The 18,973-nt window shown below is 43.3% G+C and overlaps 1 protein-coding gene across 3 annotated transcripts in view; it reads right to left on the minus strand.

The window, feature by feature from the left end:
* PARM1 (prostate androgen-regulated mucin-like protein 1) overlaps positions 1-18,973 on the minus strand; it is a 77,453-nt gene that overhangs the window by 14,561 nt on the left and 43,919 nt on the right. Inside the window, exon 3 of one of the 3 annotated variants that reach the window (XR_012880602.1) lies at positions 4,063-4,280. The exons of 1 other annotated variant lie outside the window; for it this stretch is intronic. Coding sequence is in view for 1 of the 2 variants with exons in the window: in XM_075849785.1 (XP_075705900.1) it covers positions 17,853-17,869 (17 nt within the window). In the remaining variant the exon portion in view is untranslated. Of the gene's footprint in view, positions 1-4,062; positions 4,281-17,786; positions 17,870-18,973 lie in introns of those variants that run through there. One more of the 3 variants, XM_075849785.1, reaches the window with a different exon arrangement.

Here is an 18,973-nt window from a genome sequence, read left to right on the forward strand (position 1 = left end):
ACCTCTGTTTACATTGAGAGGTTTGTTTACTTCCTGTGTGTTCGTTGTCTTGCTCTTCTGGTCATACAGTTCCCGGCAATGCGCCGGCAGCAGGGACTCATCACGCCTACTACACCCAGCTATAAACAATCTCCGTTGCCATTTTACTGTTCTCATTAGATCAGTGAGAGCCAAAGATAAACCTGCAACATATCCGTGCTGTACCAAACAACACTCTCTTACATAATTGTTAAAAAAACCTTCATTTGACTATAGAGTCCCAGAGCAGGGCAGAGCGCTAGTATAGGCTCTGCTACGGGACTCTGTAAAATCCCCTGACATCACTGTCCATATAGGCTCTGCTCCGGGACTCTGGGGAATCCCCTGAGATCACTGTCCATATATGGACAGTGATGTCAGGGGATTCCCCAGAGTCCCGGAGCAGAGCATATACTATCGCTCTGCCCGGGACTCCAGCTCTGGGGAAGACCCTGACAACACAGAGTCCCGGAGCGGAGCATATACCAGCGCTCTGCCCTGGACTCCGCTCTGGGGAAGACCCTGACACACTGTCCATATAAGGACAGTGATGTCAGGGGATTCCCCAGAGTCCCGGAGCAGAGCCTATACTAGCGCTCTGCCCGGGTCTCCAGCTCTGGGGAAGACCCTGACAACACTGTCCATATATGGACAGTGATGTCAGGGGATTCCACAGAGTTGCGGAGCATATACTAGCGCTCTGCCCTGGACTCCGCTCTGGGGAAGACCCTGACAACACTGTCCATATATGGACAGTGATGTCAGGGGATTTCCCAGAGTCCCGGAGCAGAGCCTATACTATCGCTCTGCCCGGGACTCCGCTCTGGGGAAGCCCCTGACAACACTATCCATATATGGACAGTGATGTCAGGGAATTCCCCAGAGTCCCGGAGCAGAGCCTATACTAGCGCTCTGCCCGGGACTCCGGCTCTATCCCCAGCACCGGAGTCCTTGTCGGAGCGCTACTAGCAACTGTCTGCTGACATCACATAATTTCTAAAGATAGTTTTCAGTCCGCTGCTAGGGGGGAGAAAATGACGTGCAGGCGCTGTGATAGTGCAGGAGTGGCCATGCGTGGTAAACACTGCTAGTGTAGAAACAACGCATGCTCAGAGACTAGCAGTGTTTCTCTCCCCTAGCAGCAGACCGTAAACTATCAGAAAAAGGGGTGTTTTCGGTCCACCACTTCCCTCAGTGTACAGTGACGTCAGGAATGACGTACCCGTATATTGAGCCAGCCGGAAACTCAGATCATGGACGGGCTAGCGCCGGAAGTAAGGATTTCGCATCACGTGACCAGCGCTGGAATAGGCTGTTAGAGGATGAAATCAAAACGTAAGTATATTACAAATTACATTATTTTTATATGTGCAGTGAAATAGAAATTTGTTAATTGGTTCTGGAAAACCCCTTTAATAAAAGCGAAAGACATGTCACTAGTTATGCTGCTGAAGGTGGCACACCAGGTATTTAAATAATGAGGGGATCCAATTACTTTTTCACATTTTTTCCTTTAATAAGTGATATTAAAAATTTTGTCTGAGGAGCTAAAATAATTATGCGTTGGAGCAAAAAAAATTGCAAGGTATTGTAATTAAAGTGGACAATTCTAATAATAATGTGCGATAATGAGCTAATATTTTCTGAACAGCAACTGTAAGGTCCCATTCACACGAACGTGAATAATGTCCTTGTGCTGCGTATGGAAATCATGTGCAGCACACGAACCCATTGATTTCAATGGGGCCGTTTACACATGCGTGTGTATTCATGCAGCGGGAGTACGCTGCATGAAACATCCGTGTGTGGTGCACGATTTGTGCATCAATTCGATTGAAAAAGAAAAAAGTACTTTGCGAGTGCGTGAATAACGCATACCACTTCCAAAGCACACTGATGATGCATAACACAACACACACGGAACATTCACGCGCGTTTTTCACGTGCGTGAATCTGATAAAGCTACATTCACACAAGCTTATCACATTCACGCACGTGAAAAACGTGCGTGAATCTGATAAGCTCGTGTGAATGTAGCCTTAAGAGAAGCTTCACTTTAAAGTAAATAAAGTTATAAATAAAAACATTAGCGTATTTTTCTCATTTTGTTTTATCTACTCTTTGCAGTTGCAAAAATTGTGGCCATTCGATTTTCCAAGTAATACATCTAGGCTACAGTCCAGCTCGGGCGGGTCTGTTATTGCGCTATACACTTATCAATAATACAAGTTGTGGTATTAACTGCTACGATTGCTTCATTCCAAGCGTTCCTATAAGATTACAGTGAATTGTGTTTACAGCTAATCCATATTATATGCAATCAAAAAATGTCATTTACTGCACACAAAAAATGCTCTTTTTTAGTGTATTCACACAACCAACAAAACCTATTTGTGTGAATTCACCTTCATTCTGATAGATTCAGCTCTTACTAATTATTCGCAGTTATATGCTTTTAAAGGCTTTGTCATCCTTTGCAACCATTTTTTATTTCATTGTTCCACTGAAACTAAAATGAAAAATTACTTAACTTTAGGCCTCATGCACACGACCGTAGCCATGTGCACGGCCGTGATTTCCGGGTCGGCCGGCCACGGAGTGACAACCGCGAGCCACCCGCAAATTGCGGGCTGTGCACATGGCCGCAGCCCTTATTTTCAATGAGCCCGGCCGTAATAAGGCTTGCCCGTTCTTTCTGCGGTCCGGACTCCGGGGCCATGCACGGACCGTGAAAACCACGGTCGTGTGCATGGCCCCATAGGAATGAATGGGGCCGTAATTCTCCAGTGGATTTTCGGGGGAATTGTGGCCGCAAAAGCACGTTCGTGTGCATGGGGCCTTACAAATAATCTTCATTAAAGGATTCCTTCCATTTTGTGTGTCTATAGCTGCTATGCAAACCTATGTGGCTCCATGGTAACAGACTACAAACAAAACTTGTGTAGTCTAATCCTGCAGTCATACTATACTTATGGTTAGTAAGAAGTAGAGGATGGATGGAAATGAGTATGACTGCAGAATCAGACTGCACAGAGTTTGTGTGTAGTCTGTTACCATTAACATAGGTCTGCATAGGAGAGGTAGACACAAAACTGTAGTTAATTTGCTTCACATTTCATTTAGATACATTGGAGCAATAAAAAAAATTGGTTGTGAAGGTGTACATAGCATTTAAGCCAGTTACCACCGACCACTTGAAAGCTTTTTCAAATGTATGAAAAATTTCAAACATAGTATAACACGCCATAGGCTTAGATACACTTCCGGAACTGCACGATTGTTGGCAACTATGGTATTTCAGTAAATATGCTGAAGTGGTAGCAAGAGAAAGGATCAAGGAAGAGAATTTTCATTCTCATTTGTTGAGGTATCCATGGTCTTAAAAAAACGCAGAATTTAATGGGTATGTGCACCTTTAAACACTATTTCACAGTTTATATATAGAATAAGTTCTGCAGCTTTAAAAATAGATTCCATTACTTTTACTATTATATACTGATCCTGAGTTACAACCTGTATTATACTGCAGAGCTGTATTTACAATTCTGTTCACGGTCATTGGAAACAGTCAACAAGCTTGCTGTCAGAACTGAACCTCACAGTATCTCAGATCACGCAGGATGAATGACACCTGCATTGCCGTCTCTTCAAGTAGTAGTTGAGATAAAGATTTAAAAAACACTAATAAGTCCTCATTTCCCTTCCTCTATGCTGTAGACAGACTTCTGCATACAGCAACCACCGCAAAGCATCATGGGCCCAGCAAAAAGTCATTTAGGAAAGAATTTTTAATTAAATGTTGCTAATGCAATAGTAATCCATGCAGACTAATTACATCCATATATAAATAGCTACGTAAATAATATCACTATTTCCAAAGTTGAAGGAACGTCTTATCCATTATTGTAAATTCCTGCAGTGTCTGCTAGTCAGCAGCACCAACTATTTGATGCTCGTCAGGGCTTATAATTTATTAAAGCTGTTTTGCGGTAATTATAATGAATCATCTGCCATTGCTGCCTTTCTATCCTCACTGATCTTTACCTCACTTCGGAGATTACAGCTCATTTGCTTGAGCTGCTAGTAAATTAATTTCCCCGTGTTTCAGAGATGAGCAGGTAAGGCTTCTGGCCTAGCTCGATGAAAGTTCAGTTTTCATGATGTATTGTGTTACACAGCCTGCGTAATGATATGAGGATCATCACGATGTTCCCTTGCTTTGTTATGTAACTGCTGGTTTGGACAATGCTTCGTAACCGTTCCTTGAAGAGAGAAGTAACATCAAAAAGTTTAGCCAGAAATTGCTCTATTAAAAGCTTTATAGTGTTGTCGACACAAGTTACATGGACAACAATGTTTGTTGGGTAACGCTTGCCAGGTGAGGTACGGGCACAAAAAACGTTATAGGCTGCACGTCTTACAGGGAGTATGCCACCAGAAATTTTCAAAAGCAGCAGCACAGTAATATAGCGTAAACTCACCTGAATCTAACGCTGTTTTCATTTTTCCGCTGAGTGGCTCCGTTGCAGCGATAATTACTTTATTCTTCATATGCAAATTAGCTTTTTGGAGCAACGAGGGCGTCACCGTTGCTCCAAACTGCTCTACCTTCTATCCCCAGTCCGTCCTTTCCTTCTTTGGCGCCGTATGCTCCTGACCACACCCGCGCCTCGACTTCTGAATCGGCGCATGCGCAGTACATGACATTAAACCCAGGTGCTGTACTGCGTATGCGCGGATTCCGAAGCCGAGCCACGTTCAGAAGAATACGGGTCCAGGCGTGATCGCGTCTTTTACACTGACTGGCCCTGTCAATTAAAGAAGGAAGGGAGAGACAGACTGGGATAGAAGGTAGAGCAGTTTAGAGCTCTATGTAAAATGTCCTTAGTTTTCCTGTTTTCTGGTTTTAGTTCTCTCAGCCACTATAGGGTATCCTATTTGACCAGATATTTATCAGGATAAGTACGCCATGTTTATCCTTTTTTAATGTTTTGGTTTGCCAGTACATTTAAGCCTTGTTCACACGGCGCTAAAAAACCTGACGTGTAAACATGTCAAAAAACGCTAGCGTTTTTGTAAAGTGCTTTTTAAAATACAGGTGGTTTTTTTTACTCGTTTTTTTAACACATTTTTTGACGCGTTTTTAGGACTCCCATTAACTATGGAAATAGGTGCGTTTTCAACGTGTTTTACGCGCCAAGAATTCACCTGACGCTTCTTTTTTTACACAATGCGTTTTTAAAAAATGCGTTGTATGCACTACAATGCTTTTTCCCTATGGCTGTCAATGGGAAGCTTAAAGCATGCGTTTTTTACGCATTTTTTGGCACAAAACGCGTCAAAAACTTATCAAATACACGCCGTGTGAACAAGGCCTTAGGTTTTCGCTGAATCCTATTAGATGGACATTATGTAAACACCAATGGCGTTCAAATTCAATATATGCTACTAATGGTATGTATTATTTATCTATGAAAATGGTTGGTTGCGTGACTTTAAAAACGGACTTTCTATTCATAAAAACTGAATTTGAACAAAAAACATAAATGAGTTGCTAAATATTAAAGCTTCTGAACCTGAAAACACAAGTATGACAGCTGTTAAACCCTAAATTAAATAAAATAAATGTGCACAAGGCCCCAGGACCAGATGGGTTACACCCTAGAATTCTTAAAGAGCTTAGTTCAGTTATTTCTGTCCCCCTTTTCATAATATTCAGAGAATCTCTAGTGACTGGTATAGTGCCAAGGGACTGGCGCAGGGCAAATGTGGTGCCTATTTTCAAAAAGGGCTCTAGGTCTTCCCCGGGTAATTATAGACCAGTAAGCTTAACATCCATCGTGGGGAAAATGTTTGAGGGGCTATTGAGGGACTATATACAGGATTATGTGACAATAAATAGCATTATAAGTGACAGCCAGCACGGTTTTACTAAGGACAGAAGTTGTCAAACTAACCTAATCTGTTTTTATGAAGAGGTGAGCAGAAGTCTAGACAGAGGGGCCGCTGTGGATTTAGTGTTTTTGGACTTTGCAAAGGCATTTGACACTGTCCCCCATAGACGCCTAATGGGTAAATTAAGGACTATAGGTTTAGAAAATATAGTTTGTAATTGGATTGAGAATTGGCTCAAGGACCGTATCCAGAGAGTTGTGGTCAATGATTCCTTCTCTGAATGGTCACCGGTTATAAGTGGTGTACCCCAGGGTTCAGTGCTGGGACCACTATTATTCAACTTATTTATTAATGATATAGAGGAAGGGATTAATAGCACTATTTCTATTTTTGCAGATGACACCAAGCTATGTAATATAGTTCAGACTATGGAAGATGTTCATGAATTACAGGCAGATTTAAACAAACTAAGTGTTTGGGCGTCCACTTGGCAAATGAAGTTTAATGTAGATAAATGTAAAGTTATGCATCTGGGTACCAACAACCTGCATGCATCATATGTCCTAGGGGGCGCTACACTGGCGGATTCACTTGTTGAGAAGGATCTGGGTGTACTTGTAAATCATAAACTCAATAACAGCATGCAGTGTCAATCAGCTGCTTCAAAGGCCAGCAGGATATTGTCGTGTATTAAAAGAGGCATGGACTCGCGGGACAGGGATGTAATAATGCCACTTTACAAAGCATTAGTGAGGCCTCATCTAGAATATGCAGTTCAGTTCTGGGTTCCAGTTCATAGAAAGGATGCCCTGGAGTTGGAAAAAATACAAAGAAGAGCAACGAAGCTAATAAGGGGCATGGAGAATCTAAGTTATGAGGAAAGATTGAAAGAATTAAACCTATTTAGCCTTGAAAAAAGACGACTAAGGGGGGACATGATTAACTTATATAAATATATTAATGGCACATACAAAAAATATGGTGATATCCTGTTCCTTGTAAAACCCGCTCAAAAAACAAGGGGGCACTCCCTCCGTCTGGAGAAAAAAAGGTTCAAGCTGCAGAGGCGACAAGGCTTCTTTACAGTAAGAACGGTGAATTTATGGAATAGTCTACCGCAGGAGCTGGTCACAGCAGGGACAGTAGATGGCTTTAAAAAAGGGTTAGATAATTTCCTAGAACAAAAAAATATTAGCTCCTATGTGTAGAAATTTTTCCTTCCCTTTTCCCTTCCCTTGGTTGAACTTGATGGACATGTGTCTTTTTTCAGCCGTACTAACTATGTAACTATGTAACTATGTAACTATATATATCCTATTGCCTCCATCCGCACACTCACAGGGGTCTAGAAAGTTGTGATATGGAGATTTCTTCAAACGGGTCCTAAAATTCCCTTAATTTTTCCCATGTAGCATTTGCCTATGATGCAGTTAAAGAATAAATCTCTCTATTTATATATGACTTGTGTGTATAGGTTCACCTTCAGGAATAGCTCTTAGGCTATGTTCACACGGCGGATCTTGCATGAAGTAAAATCCGCCGCAGAATTATTCCTGCTGTCAGCAAGAACTTTCCTACTCCCATTCACTTCAATGGGAGGTTTGGGTGGAATCCGCCTAAAGATCGGGTAGGACACTTCTTTTGTTCACTAGCTGAAAAAAAATCAGCTAGCAGGAAAAGGAAGCGTCCGCAATCTGTGGCAAAAATTCCTCTGTGTGAACATAGTCTTATATTGTTTGGATAATACACTTATTAGAATCTGAATTGTTCTCTATATTAGTTGAAAAATATAAACATAAATAAATAATAATTCCTAATATTAAAAGAACATGCTGTAAAAATTCACCAATTTTCTTTTTTTTAATCTTGTACAGGTTTAGAATCCTAATTGTTCATCAGTAGGAAAATCTACGTGTCCATGTGCAATGTATCTCTTATGGTAGCTGAAAGTGAAGCTGGGAAAACATTGTAATCTCCTATGGAAATGATAAGATATAGATGTGTGTATTATAAGATAGCGATCTGGTCCTGCTGACAACCCTATACCCTTTTGTGACATAGCAGTTGTTTGATGTTAAAAAGGCAGACTATAAGGGCACATGATTCCAGATTGTTTCATGTGGCTAATATTCTGTTTCTTTTGCAGGTTGCAAACTGTAAACTATTGTTTTCCATGTCTTTATATACTCAGTGGTCACTTTATTAAAAGGTATCTCTAGTTATATAGATTCTGCTTCGAAATAGCAGCATGGACTGGACTGGCTGTTGGTCATGCTGCGAGCATCCTGATCTGTCTCCTAGGCTCCTGTCTACAGTACGGGAACTAGCACTGTATAATGTAATGTAATCCTACTGCAGAATTATGAGCAGTAGAGTCATGGTCCGACCTGCACTATAATTATTTTTCTATATAATTGAAGGTACACTCTAAGTACACCTTTTCTATAACTCAGTAGGAACCCCATTTAACCTTAGAATAGTCTAAATTCGTGCATAAATTGTATAAGAATGGAAATATTATTTCGGGATTCGGCCATTAGATATGGTGAATGTGAACGAGTTGGTGGGTTGGAAGATAAAGAATTCCATAAAATTCATTCCAACATTAAACTTTAGCTAAAATTTGCTGAATATAAGGGTATGCTCATACATGGCAGATTTGTTATACACATTTACAGGGCCGGCATTAGGGATGTGCGACCTGTGCCTTCGACACAGGGCGCATCTTTCCAGCAGGTGGAAGGGGGCGCTGCGCTGGCTCCCTTCCCCTGCTTGTTTCAGAAGTGCCCCGGGCCTGGCGCCTTTCCGCCCGGGCGCTTTTTCACTCAGTGCCGTCCCTACCGCTGTACCAGCCATAGCGGCTGCTAGTGGCGACACCGGGCATGAGGGCGGTGGCGCCGCTAGCTGCGGCTGCTACAGCGGTAGCGATGGCACTATAGCAGAGCAGGGAGGTATCTCTCTCCTCTGCTATCTACAAGCGCCACTGTAGCTCCCTGAAGGGACATAGACGACAGGAGTTTCTCCTGGAGTGGAATCCCTGGTCACAGCGTCGGCAACGCTGTGGACGGGGATTCCGCTTCAGGATTTTCCCCGGATGTCACTGTCCATATATGGATAGAGAAATAAAGCGGAGCACTCCAGGAGACACGGGAATTCTGCTCCTTCAGGGAGCTACAGTGGCGCTATCTACAGGAAGGGGGGGGGGGTGCTATCTACAAGGGGGCTATGGGTTGTGTGGCACTACCTACAAGGGGGCTGTGTGGTACTACCTACAAGGGGGCTGTGTGGCACTACCTACAAGGGAGCTGTGGGCAGTGTGGCACTACCAACAAGGGGGCTGTGTGGCACTACCTACCAGGGGTCTGTGTGGCGCTCCATACCAGGGGTCTGTGTGGCGCTCCCTACCAGGTTTCTGTGTGTCTCTCCCTACCAGGGGTCTGTGTGGCGCTCCCTACCAGGGGTCTGTGTGGCGCTCCCTACCAGGGGTCTGTGTGGCGCTCCCTACCAGGGGTCTGTGTGGCTCTCCCTAACAGGGGTCTGTGTGGCGCTCCCTAACAGGGGTCTGTGTGGCGCTCCCTACCAGGGGTCTGTGTGGCGCTCCCTACCAGGGGTTTGTGTGGCGCTCCCTACCAGGGGTTTGTGTGGCGCTCCCTACCCGGGGGCTGTGTGGCGCTCCCTACCCGGGGGCTGTGTGGCGCTCCCTACCCGGGGGCTGTGTGGCGCTCCCTACCCGGGGGCTGTGTGGCGCTCCCTACCCGGGGGCTGTGTGGCGCTCCCTACCCGGGGGCTGTGTGGCGCTCCCTACCCGGGGGCTGTGTGGCGCTCCCTACCCGGGGGCTGTGTGGCGCTCCCTACCCGGGGGCTGTGTGGCGCTCCCTACCCGGGGGCTGTGTGGCGCTCCCTACCCGGGGGCTGTGTGGCGCTCCCTACCAGGGGGCTGTGTGGCGCTCCCTACCAGGCGGCTGTGTGGCGCTACCTACAAGGGGCTGTGTGGCGCTACCTACAGGGGGAATCTGTGAGTGGGGGGCTGGTGGTCATTTTACTGTGAGTGGGGGGCTGGTGGTCATTTTACTGTGAGTGGGGGGCTGGTGGTCATTTTACTGTGAGTGGGGGGCTGATGGTCATATTACTGAAAGTGAGGGGCTGATGGTCTTCAAGTGGTTTCCGCCTCTGACCTCCAATTGAAATTAATAGGAGGCAGAAAATACCTGCGGCGCTCGTTTGGAGCATTTTTGCCTGCGCCTTTTGCATTTGCTTCAACGGCTTAAAGGACGAGTGTCACGAAAAAAAAAATTTTTTAGATGAATTTGCTTTTAGTGTTTTATTAAAAAATGTTTTATTTATTTGTGTGTTTGTGTTTTACTTTTTTTTATTTTTTAACTTTTTCTTGTCTATGGGGGCTGCCATTTTTTTTTACATCTCTGTATGTGCCGATTAACGACACATGCAGACATGGAATACGGCACATACAGCCCCATAGTGAATGCGAACGGGGCCCGTTCCATCCACTATGCTGTACGCCGTCTGTGTGGGAACGGCGCATGCGCCGCTCCCACACAGTCCAAATTGAAGGTCTTCGGCCGAGCGACGTCCGGCGCCATTTTCTTGTGGACTGGAAGCCGCGGCCGGACAGTAAGATTACTACTTCCAGTCGCGGCTTCCGGACTGTGTTCTGAAGCAAGCACAAGGAGCGGAGGGAACAGACGGAGCGGACGGACCGGAGGGAGCGGCAGGAGCAGGTAAGTTAGGTCTGTGTATGTACGTGTTTTAGTGTGTGATTACTACTGTATGTAAACCTACTACACTGTGTGTTAGCTCAAAAAATGGCGACACACAGTGTAGGAGGTTTGACCGTTCAATCCCCTCCTTTCTCCTGGCACTAGCCAGGATAAAGGAGGGGGGATTCTGTGAGCTCACTAGAGCGAGTGTGTATTCTCAAATTTTCTGGGAAATGTTATAAATTAGAATCTAATTTATAATATTTCCTGACTCGTGAAAAAATTAAAAAAAATTAGAACAATGTTTAATCATATATACACTAACTGTTTAACTAAAAAAAAAAAAAAAATTTCTAGCGACACATTCCCTTTAAGAAAAACCGCAAAAAAAAAAAAGAAGGTCTAACAACGCTGTCAATTCCTGAAGGAATTTTGAGGCAGATTTTTTATGCCTTACAAAAACGTGTGTGAACATACCCTACGAGTGTAGTTCTTGTTTTTAGCCGTTTTCGGTCTCCCTCAAAACTATTTTTGGTAGGCGGGCCCTGAGGAGATTTTATTTTTCCAGTGCTGCCTCGAGTCCAAAAAGGTTGGGAAACTCTGTACTAGGCTACAGGATCACGCCGGCCTATGCAAGGATCCCGTCGTGGAGCAGCTCAGTTCGCTGTGGGAACGGGGCCTAGGTGAGTACAATTTTTGTTTGGGGCACTGTTTACAAGGAGGAGGTGGGGGACTGTATGGCACTGTCTACAAGGAGGAGGTGGGGGATTATGGCACTGTCTACTGGGAGGCTGTATGGCAAAATCTACAGGCTGGCACTATACTGTGTGGGGGCCACTAAGTGGAGATAATACTGTGTAGGGGTACTACAGGGGGCATAATACTGTGGGCACAATTAGAGGACAAAATACTGTGTCCTTGAAGGGGTTGTAATATATTATATTATTAAATATTATTATTATACTGTATGGCACTAAAGGGGCATTATAATTTTTTTATGGGGCATTTTTTTTTAATGATGGGGGTGGGGCGCCGAAATATCATTTCGCATGGGGATGTCATCTATCCTAAGGCCGGCCCTGCACATTTATGTGATTGTCCCACACATGAAAATAGGGTTTGCAGAAATAGATGCACGCACAAACAACCCCATTCCCATGTATGGAAAGGAGTTTCCGTAGCAGAAATTTCTGCAAAAAATCTGTCGTGTAAACATACCATAAATGTGGCGGCTCTTGCAGCTGCTGCCTTCTAGGGAATCCCAACCGAGTTACAAACACCCAAGAGATCAGCAGTTTCTGAGATACTCAAATCTTACTAACTGGGACCAATAATCATTTCATAGTCCGGGTCACTTAGATCACATTTCTTCCCAATTCTGATCATTTGTCTGAACGACAACCGAAAATCTTGACCAAATTTCTGCATTCTTTTATCGCTTGGTTATCGTTATATATTGAGTTGCTGCCGAATGATTTACTGACTAGATATTTGAAGGGGCCACTGGGTGTATCAACATGAACTGACATGAAAGAGATTTAGCGAAATGAGAATTAAGAACTGGCCCACAGACATCAGTCAGAGACCCTTTGAAAAATGAAAGCAGCAACCTTTTTTTTCTCTTGTAGTCTTCCCCCTATAGCTAGACACCCATAGGCTAAATGCCTGCATTCATGTATGATGTGGTTATGTACGTATTTTAACTTAAAACGTATGTCCAGGCTTATGGAAATATTGTAAGAATACAAGTTATGCAACATCTTTAGGCCTTATTCACACGAACGTGTCCATTTTGCGCACGCAAAAAAAGTTGCGTTTTGCGCACGCAAAACTTCCGTGTGGCATGAGTATTTGGTGCGTGCCTGCGTGATTTCCGCGCATATGGCAGCGTGATGACACTCTGTTTTTATGTTTACAAACATAAAAGCAGGAGGTGCTTTTCTTTTTTCATTCATTTATTTTACTACTGTAGCGCGAATCACGCGCGGCACCCGGAAGTGTTCCGTGTGCGATTTTCACGCACCCATTGTCTTTATTGGGTGCGTGATGCGCAAAAAATGGCCAAGTATAGTTTTACGCAGCGCACATACGCTGCGTGAAAATCACTGACTGTCTGAACGGCCCCATTCACTAACATAGGTCCATGCTACGCGAGTGATTTTCACGCGCGCATCACGGACGTAATACACGTTCGTGTGAATAAGGCCTTACAAAGATTATTAGCTTGCTGTCGGTGTATGAAAACATTCTGGTTTAGGCTGAAAACCTATCCTGACCTAAAGGTACTTTCACACAGATACATCGCAACAGTGTAGGCAATCTTTAGTGAGTTAGGCCTCGTTCACATCTGCGTTGGGGTCCCGTTCTGACGTTCCGTCGGAACTTCCTGTCAGAACGGGACCCTGAACAGACACAAACTAACACAGACGGAAACCAGAGGTTTCCGTTTCCATCACCAATGATTTCTATAGTTTTGCCAGAAGCAATAGTGTAGACTGATTAAAAAAAGTAGTAAAACACATAAAAACTATATAGGTTTGGTATAGCCAGAATCGTACTGACCCGAAGAAAAAAGTTAACATGTAATTTATACAGAATGGAGAACGTCGCATTAAATAACCTAAAAAATATGCCAGAATTCCTGTTTTTTTTTTTGGTCACCGTGCCTAAGGGGAGCATTTCCTCTGCTTCAAGGCCCTAAATTTAGGGAACCAGGAAGGTGAGGGCTCAAACATATCTGCTGGAAGCGATGGTGTCCGTATTATACCAGGACAGCACTTTCCCATCAAAATTCCCCAAACTGGAAAGGTGCGGAGTGTGGACTAAAAGGGGGATAAGAAAGGACGACACTGGCCTGTGCATAAAGGATTGCTTCAAAGCATGCCAAACGGTTTATTCTTTTTTTACCCCATTATTATACCATCTGATTATGCACTGATATGCTCTGCACAGCTTACATATGCCCCCACATTAGATACTGAAATACCTATACAACTCCAACAAAACTACAACCAAGCAAAATCTACGCTCCAAAAGCCAAATGGTCTCCCTCCCTTCTGAGCCCTACTATGTGCCCAAACAGCAGTTTACTTCCATATATGTCATCGCCATACCCGGGAGAAACCTTTTAACAGTTTTTGAGTTGTGTGGCACAATACTAACGTATTGCAGTATATTGTCATTTTTACAGGCTTCTGTTAAGCCCTGTATGTGGCAGCCCTTGGGGCCTTCATTAGCCCCCTGGGTTGCCATAACAACCGTCATCACCCCCCGATCTCACTGCGGAGGGGGGGCGATGAGCGGTCGTAGGGGGCCGCCCCCCTCTTTTCCACGACTCAGATGCTGATGTCGCGATTGACTGCAGCATTTGAGGGGTTAAACAGCCAGGAATAGCGCGATCTCTGCTCCCGGCTGTTAGTCCCGGGTGTCCACTGTAAAATACAGCCGACACCCACAGCATATGGAGCGAGCTCAGCGCATGAGTGTGCTCCAAACATCACCCCCCGCACCAGGACATAATAGCACGTCTGAGTGCGCAAAGGGGTTAAAGCCATCTACTGTAGCTAATGTGACCAGCTCCTGTGTCAGGCTATTCCATAGATTCACAGTTCTTACAGTAAAGAAGAGTTATATTTCTTGTATGGGCAAATCCATATATTAATATAAGTTAATCATGTTCCCCCTTTAGTCGTCCCTTTTCAAGGCTAAATAGGTTTAATTCTTTTAATCTTTCCTCATAACTTATATTCTCCATGCCCCTTATTAGTTTAGTTGCTCTTCTTTGTATTTTTTCCAACTCCAGGGCATTTTTTCTATGAACTGGTGCCCAGAATTGAACTGCATATTCTAGATGAGGCCTCACTAATGCTTTGTAAAGTGGGAATATTATACCCCTGTCCCGCGAGTCCATGCCTCTTTTAATACACGACAATATCTTGCTGGCCTTTGAAGCAGCTGATTGACATTGCATGCTGTTATTTAGTTTATGATTTACAAGTACACCCAGATCCTTCTCAACAAGTGACTCCCCTAGTTTAGCTCTCCCTAGGACATATGATGCAAGCAGATTGTTGGTACCCAGATGCATAACTTTACATTTATCTACATTAAACTTTGCCATGTGGATGCCCAAACACTTAGTGTGTTCAAATCAGCTTGTAATTTACAAACCTCTTCCATTGGCTGAACAATACTACATAGCTTGGTGTCCTCTGCAAAAATAGAAATAGCGCTATTAATCCCATAATCTATATCATTAATAAATAAGTTGAATAATAGTGGTCCCAGCACGGAACCCTGCGGTACACCACTTATAACTGGGGACCATTCAGAGTAGGAATCCTTGACCACAACTCTCTGGATACGGTCCTTGAGCCAACTCTCAATCCAATTACAAACTATACTTTCTAAACCTATAGTGCTTAATTTACCCATTAGATGTGTATGAGGGACAGTGTCAAATGCCTTTGCAAAGTCCAAAAACACTATATCCACAGCGGCCCCCCTGTCTAGGCTTCTGCTCACCTCTTCATAAAAACAGACCAGGTTAGTTTGATAACTTCTGTCCTTAGTAAAACCGTGCTGGCTGTCACTTGTAATACTATTTTTCGTCACATAATCCTGTATATAGTCCCTCAATAGCCCCTCAAACATTTTCCCCACGATGGATGTTAAGCTTACTGGTCTATAATTACCAGGGGAAGACCTAGAGCCCTTTTTGAAAATAGGCACCACATTTGCCCTGCGCCAGTCCCTTGGCACGATATCAGTCACTAGAGAATCTCTAAATATTATGAAGAGGGGGACAGAAATAACTGAACTAAGCTCTTTAAGAACTCTAGGGTGTAACTTCTCTCGTCCCGGGGCCTTGTGCACATTTATTTCATTTAACTTTGCTTGGACCATATCTACATTCAGCCAATTCAGTATATCAACTGATATATTAACAGCACTGGCACCGGCTACATCAGCTGCTCTTTCTTCTGTTGTATACACAGAGCTAAAGAACTTATTTAGTAACTCTGCCTTCCCTTGATCCCCTGTGACCATCTCCCTATTACCACTATTTAGGGGTCCTACATGTTCAGACCTTGGCTTTTTTGCATTTACATACTTGAAGAATTTTTTGGGATTTGTTTTACTATCCTTGGCCACCTGCCTTTCATTTTGTATTTTTGCTGATTTTATTACCTTTTTGCAGATTTTATTAAGCTCTTTATAATTTATAAAGGCTACAGCTGTACCCTCAGATTTGTATTTTTCAAATGCCCTTTTTTTGTCATGTATTGCCCTTTTTACAGAAGGTGTAAGCCATGTGGGGTTTAATTTTAGTCGTTTATACTTGTTACCTATAGGAATAAATTTTGCACTATAATTATACAAAGTAGATTTTAAGATTTCCTATTTATCATTTGTACCATTATTTAACATTAGTTCTTCCCAGTCTATATCCTGAATTGCAGCCCTCATCCTGGGGAAATTGGCCTTCTTAAAATTAAGTGTTTTTGCCCTCCCAGCCTGTGTTTGTTTTTTACAGTATAGGTAAAATATAACATTTTGTGATCACTGTTACCGAGGTTTTCACGAACATTGACATTCCCAACAAGCTCTGCATTATTAGAAATGTCCAGATCCAACAGAGCTTCACCTCTAGTCGGGTCTTCCAGAAACTGGGCCATAAAATTTTCCTGCAACAGGTTGAGGAAATTCCTCCCCATTGCAGTTGAAGCCGAACCATGACACCAATTAATATTCCAGTAATTAAAATCTCCCATTACCACTACAGTACCAGCCTGTGCTGCCCTCTGCATCTGTTTATATAGCTGACCTTCCATCTCTTCAGTTATATTGGGGGTGTCTATAAATTACACCAAAAGTAATTTTTTCAGTGTTTACCTCCCTTTGTAATTCCACCCACAAGGTTTCAACCTCCTCACAATCTTCACCCTCTAATGTCTCAGTCACACTCACCTTCATATCGCTTCTCACATACAGACATACATCACCACCTTTCCTATTTGTCCTGTCTTTCCGAAAAAGTGTAAAACCCTATAGATTTACAGCCCAGTCATGTGAAGAGTCTAGCCATGTTTCAGCAACACCAACTATATCTATATTTTCCTCCAGTACCAAGGCCTCCAGCTCCCCCATCTTGCTAGACTTCTGGCATTTGTGAACATACACTTTAACTTGCCTTTTAATTTTTCACTTTCAGTATCAAAAATGTGATTATTTGACATTAATTGGGCATTTTTATTTTCATCGATGTTTTGTAACAAAAGGATCTCCTTATCCTGTTGTCTAGTCCTCTCCCCACAGTCTTTCTCCCCCCCACCAATATAGTCTGACCCCTCTCTAACCTAACTACCCATTTATTTTCTACATTGACCTCCCTCCTCAGTCCTAGTTTAAATACTCCACCACCCCAGCTAGAATTCTCTCCCCCAGCACAGCGGACCCCCTTCCATTTAGGTGCAAAATATCTGCAGAATACAGTTTGTACCCTCAATGAAAAGTCAGCCCAGTGCTCTAAGAACCCAAAGCCTTCTCCTCTACACCAAGACTTAAGCCATGCATTTTACTCCCTGAGCTCCCGCTGTCTTTCCTGTGATGCACATGGCACAGGCAGTATTCCTGAGAATACTACCTTGGAGGTCCTTCCCTTCAGCTTGTATCCTAGTTCTTTAAAATTATTCTTAAGGCTCCTCCACCAACCATTTATTCTGTCATTGGTTCCCACATGGACCACGTCAGCTGGATCATTACCAGATCCTCCTGTTCCACCACATCTCGAACACTGGCACCAGGGAGACAGCAAACAATTTGGCTGAGGTGGCCTTTGCGACAAATTATTCTATCAGTCTTCCTAATTATAGAATCCCCTACAACTACTAATTGTCTTGCCTTACCTGCATTACCATCTCGCCGACTACTAGCTGGACTGTTCTCCTGGCTATTAGGCAGATCAGTATCCACTAGGGCTGCCATTTCTGAGACCGACACCCTCGCATCATCACCCTACTTGGAAATTTTGCTTGGAATATCAGAAACCGGATTGGCCTTCCTTTTCTTGGACCCCTTTCTACTGCCGCTAACTACATTAACCCAGCTACTTGCCTGATCCTGCTGACCCATGTCTTGACCATCCAATTCTACTCCACTAACTGCTTGCTCAGTGAGCAGCATGCTCCGCTTAAGATTGTCTATCGCTCTCAGTGTTGCTCATAGCTTGGTGTCATCTGCAAAAATAGAAATAGTGCTATTAATCCCATCCTCTGTATCATTAATAAATAAGTTGAATAATAGTGGTCCCAGCACAGAACCCTGGGATACACCACTTATAACCGAGAACCATTCAGAGTAGGAATCATTCACCACAACTTTCTGGATACAGATACATTAAAATTTAGAAAAATTCAAATTTTTGCTAATTTTATCTAAATTTGGGTGTTTTTCACAAATAATCAATGAATGTATCAACCAAATTTCACCTCTGACATAAAGTACAATATATCCTGAGAAAGCAATCTCAGAATTGTTTGGATAGGTAAAAGGATTCCAAAGCTATTACCACATAAAGTGACACATGTCAGATTTGACAAATGAGGCTCTGTCAGGAAGATCAAAAGTGGCTGCAGTGGGAAGGGGTTAATAGATGAGATGAGATATAGGCAAACAAGCATTCCTCCTGCCCTGTAGGTTCGAACTGTTGAAGAAACTATGAAAGTAGAGTACATCTAGTCCTCAGTTACTTCAGCTATAGTCCCATACCCCAGGATACCCCAGTAATAAGTCATATAATGCTTATCTGTAGGACACGGCGTGGGAGAGAAGAGATAAACCCTTTATGTGCTGTTAAAACATGTGACCCAGTGACTACTCTTATCTGATGAATTTGATACTCACAGCGTATGATCTCCGCTTGTGCCAAGTCATTTCCTAAATAGAACTCTCCAAACTGCATCTTAAGTTTATGTAAATATGAATGTCTAAAACATTTCTCAGGCTGTATAGTTTGCTTCTTAAAACAAAACAATCTATTTTTCCCCATGGTATCCCAGCATAACATAAGGGCATATTTCCAAGTTGTCTGCTTGTTCTGTCTTGGGGATTTCTCTTTTCCAACAGCTTCCGTATTTCAGTATAGAACTGGTCATCTAATGTGCAGAAGCAGAACAATGTAAACCCTCACTGTTTGTTTAAGAAAATATAGGCCAGGTTGTGTAGTGTACAGTCACAGCGTTATTGACGTTGGCTAATGTCCTGATATCTGGAGTCATATATGAAATATGGCAGCTATTAAACACTAAACATGGGCTCTACTTGTAGAAAGTACTGATATT

Source organism: Rhinoderma darwinii, chromosome 1 (genome assembly GCF_050947455.1).
Source record: "Rhinoderma darwinii isolate aRhiDar2 chromosome 1, aRhiDar2.hap1, whole genome shotgun sequence".
Taxonomy (NCBI): Eukaryota; Metazoa; Chordata; class Amphibia; order Anura; family Rhinodermatidae; genus Rhinoderma; species Rhinoderma darwinii.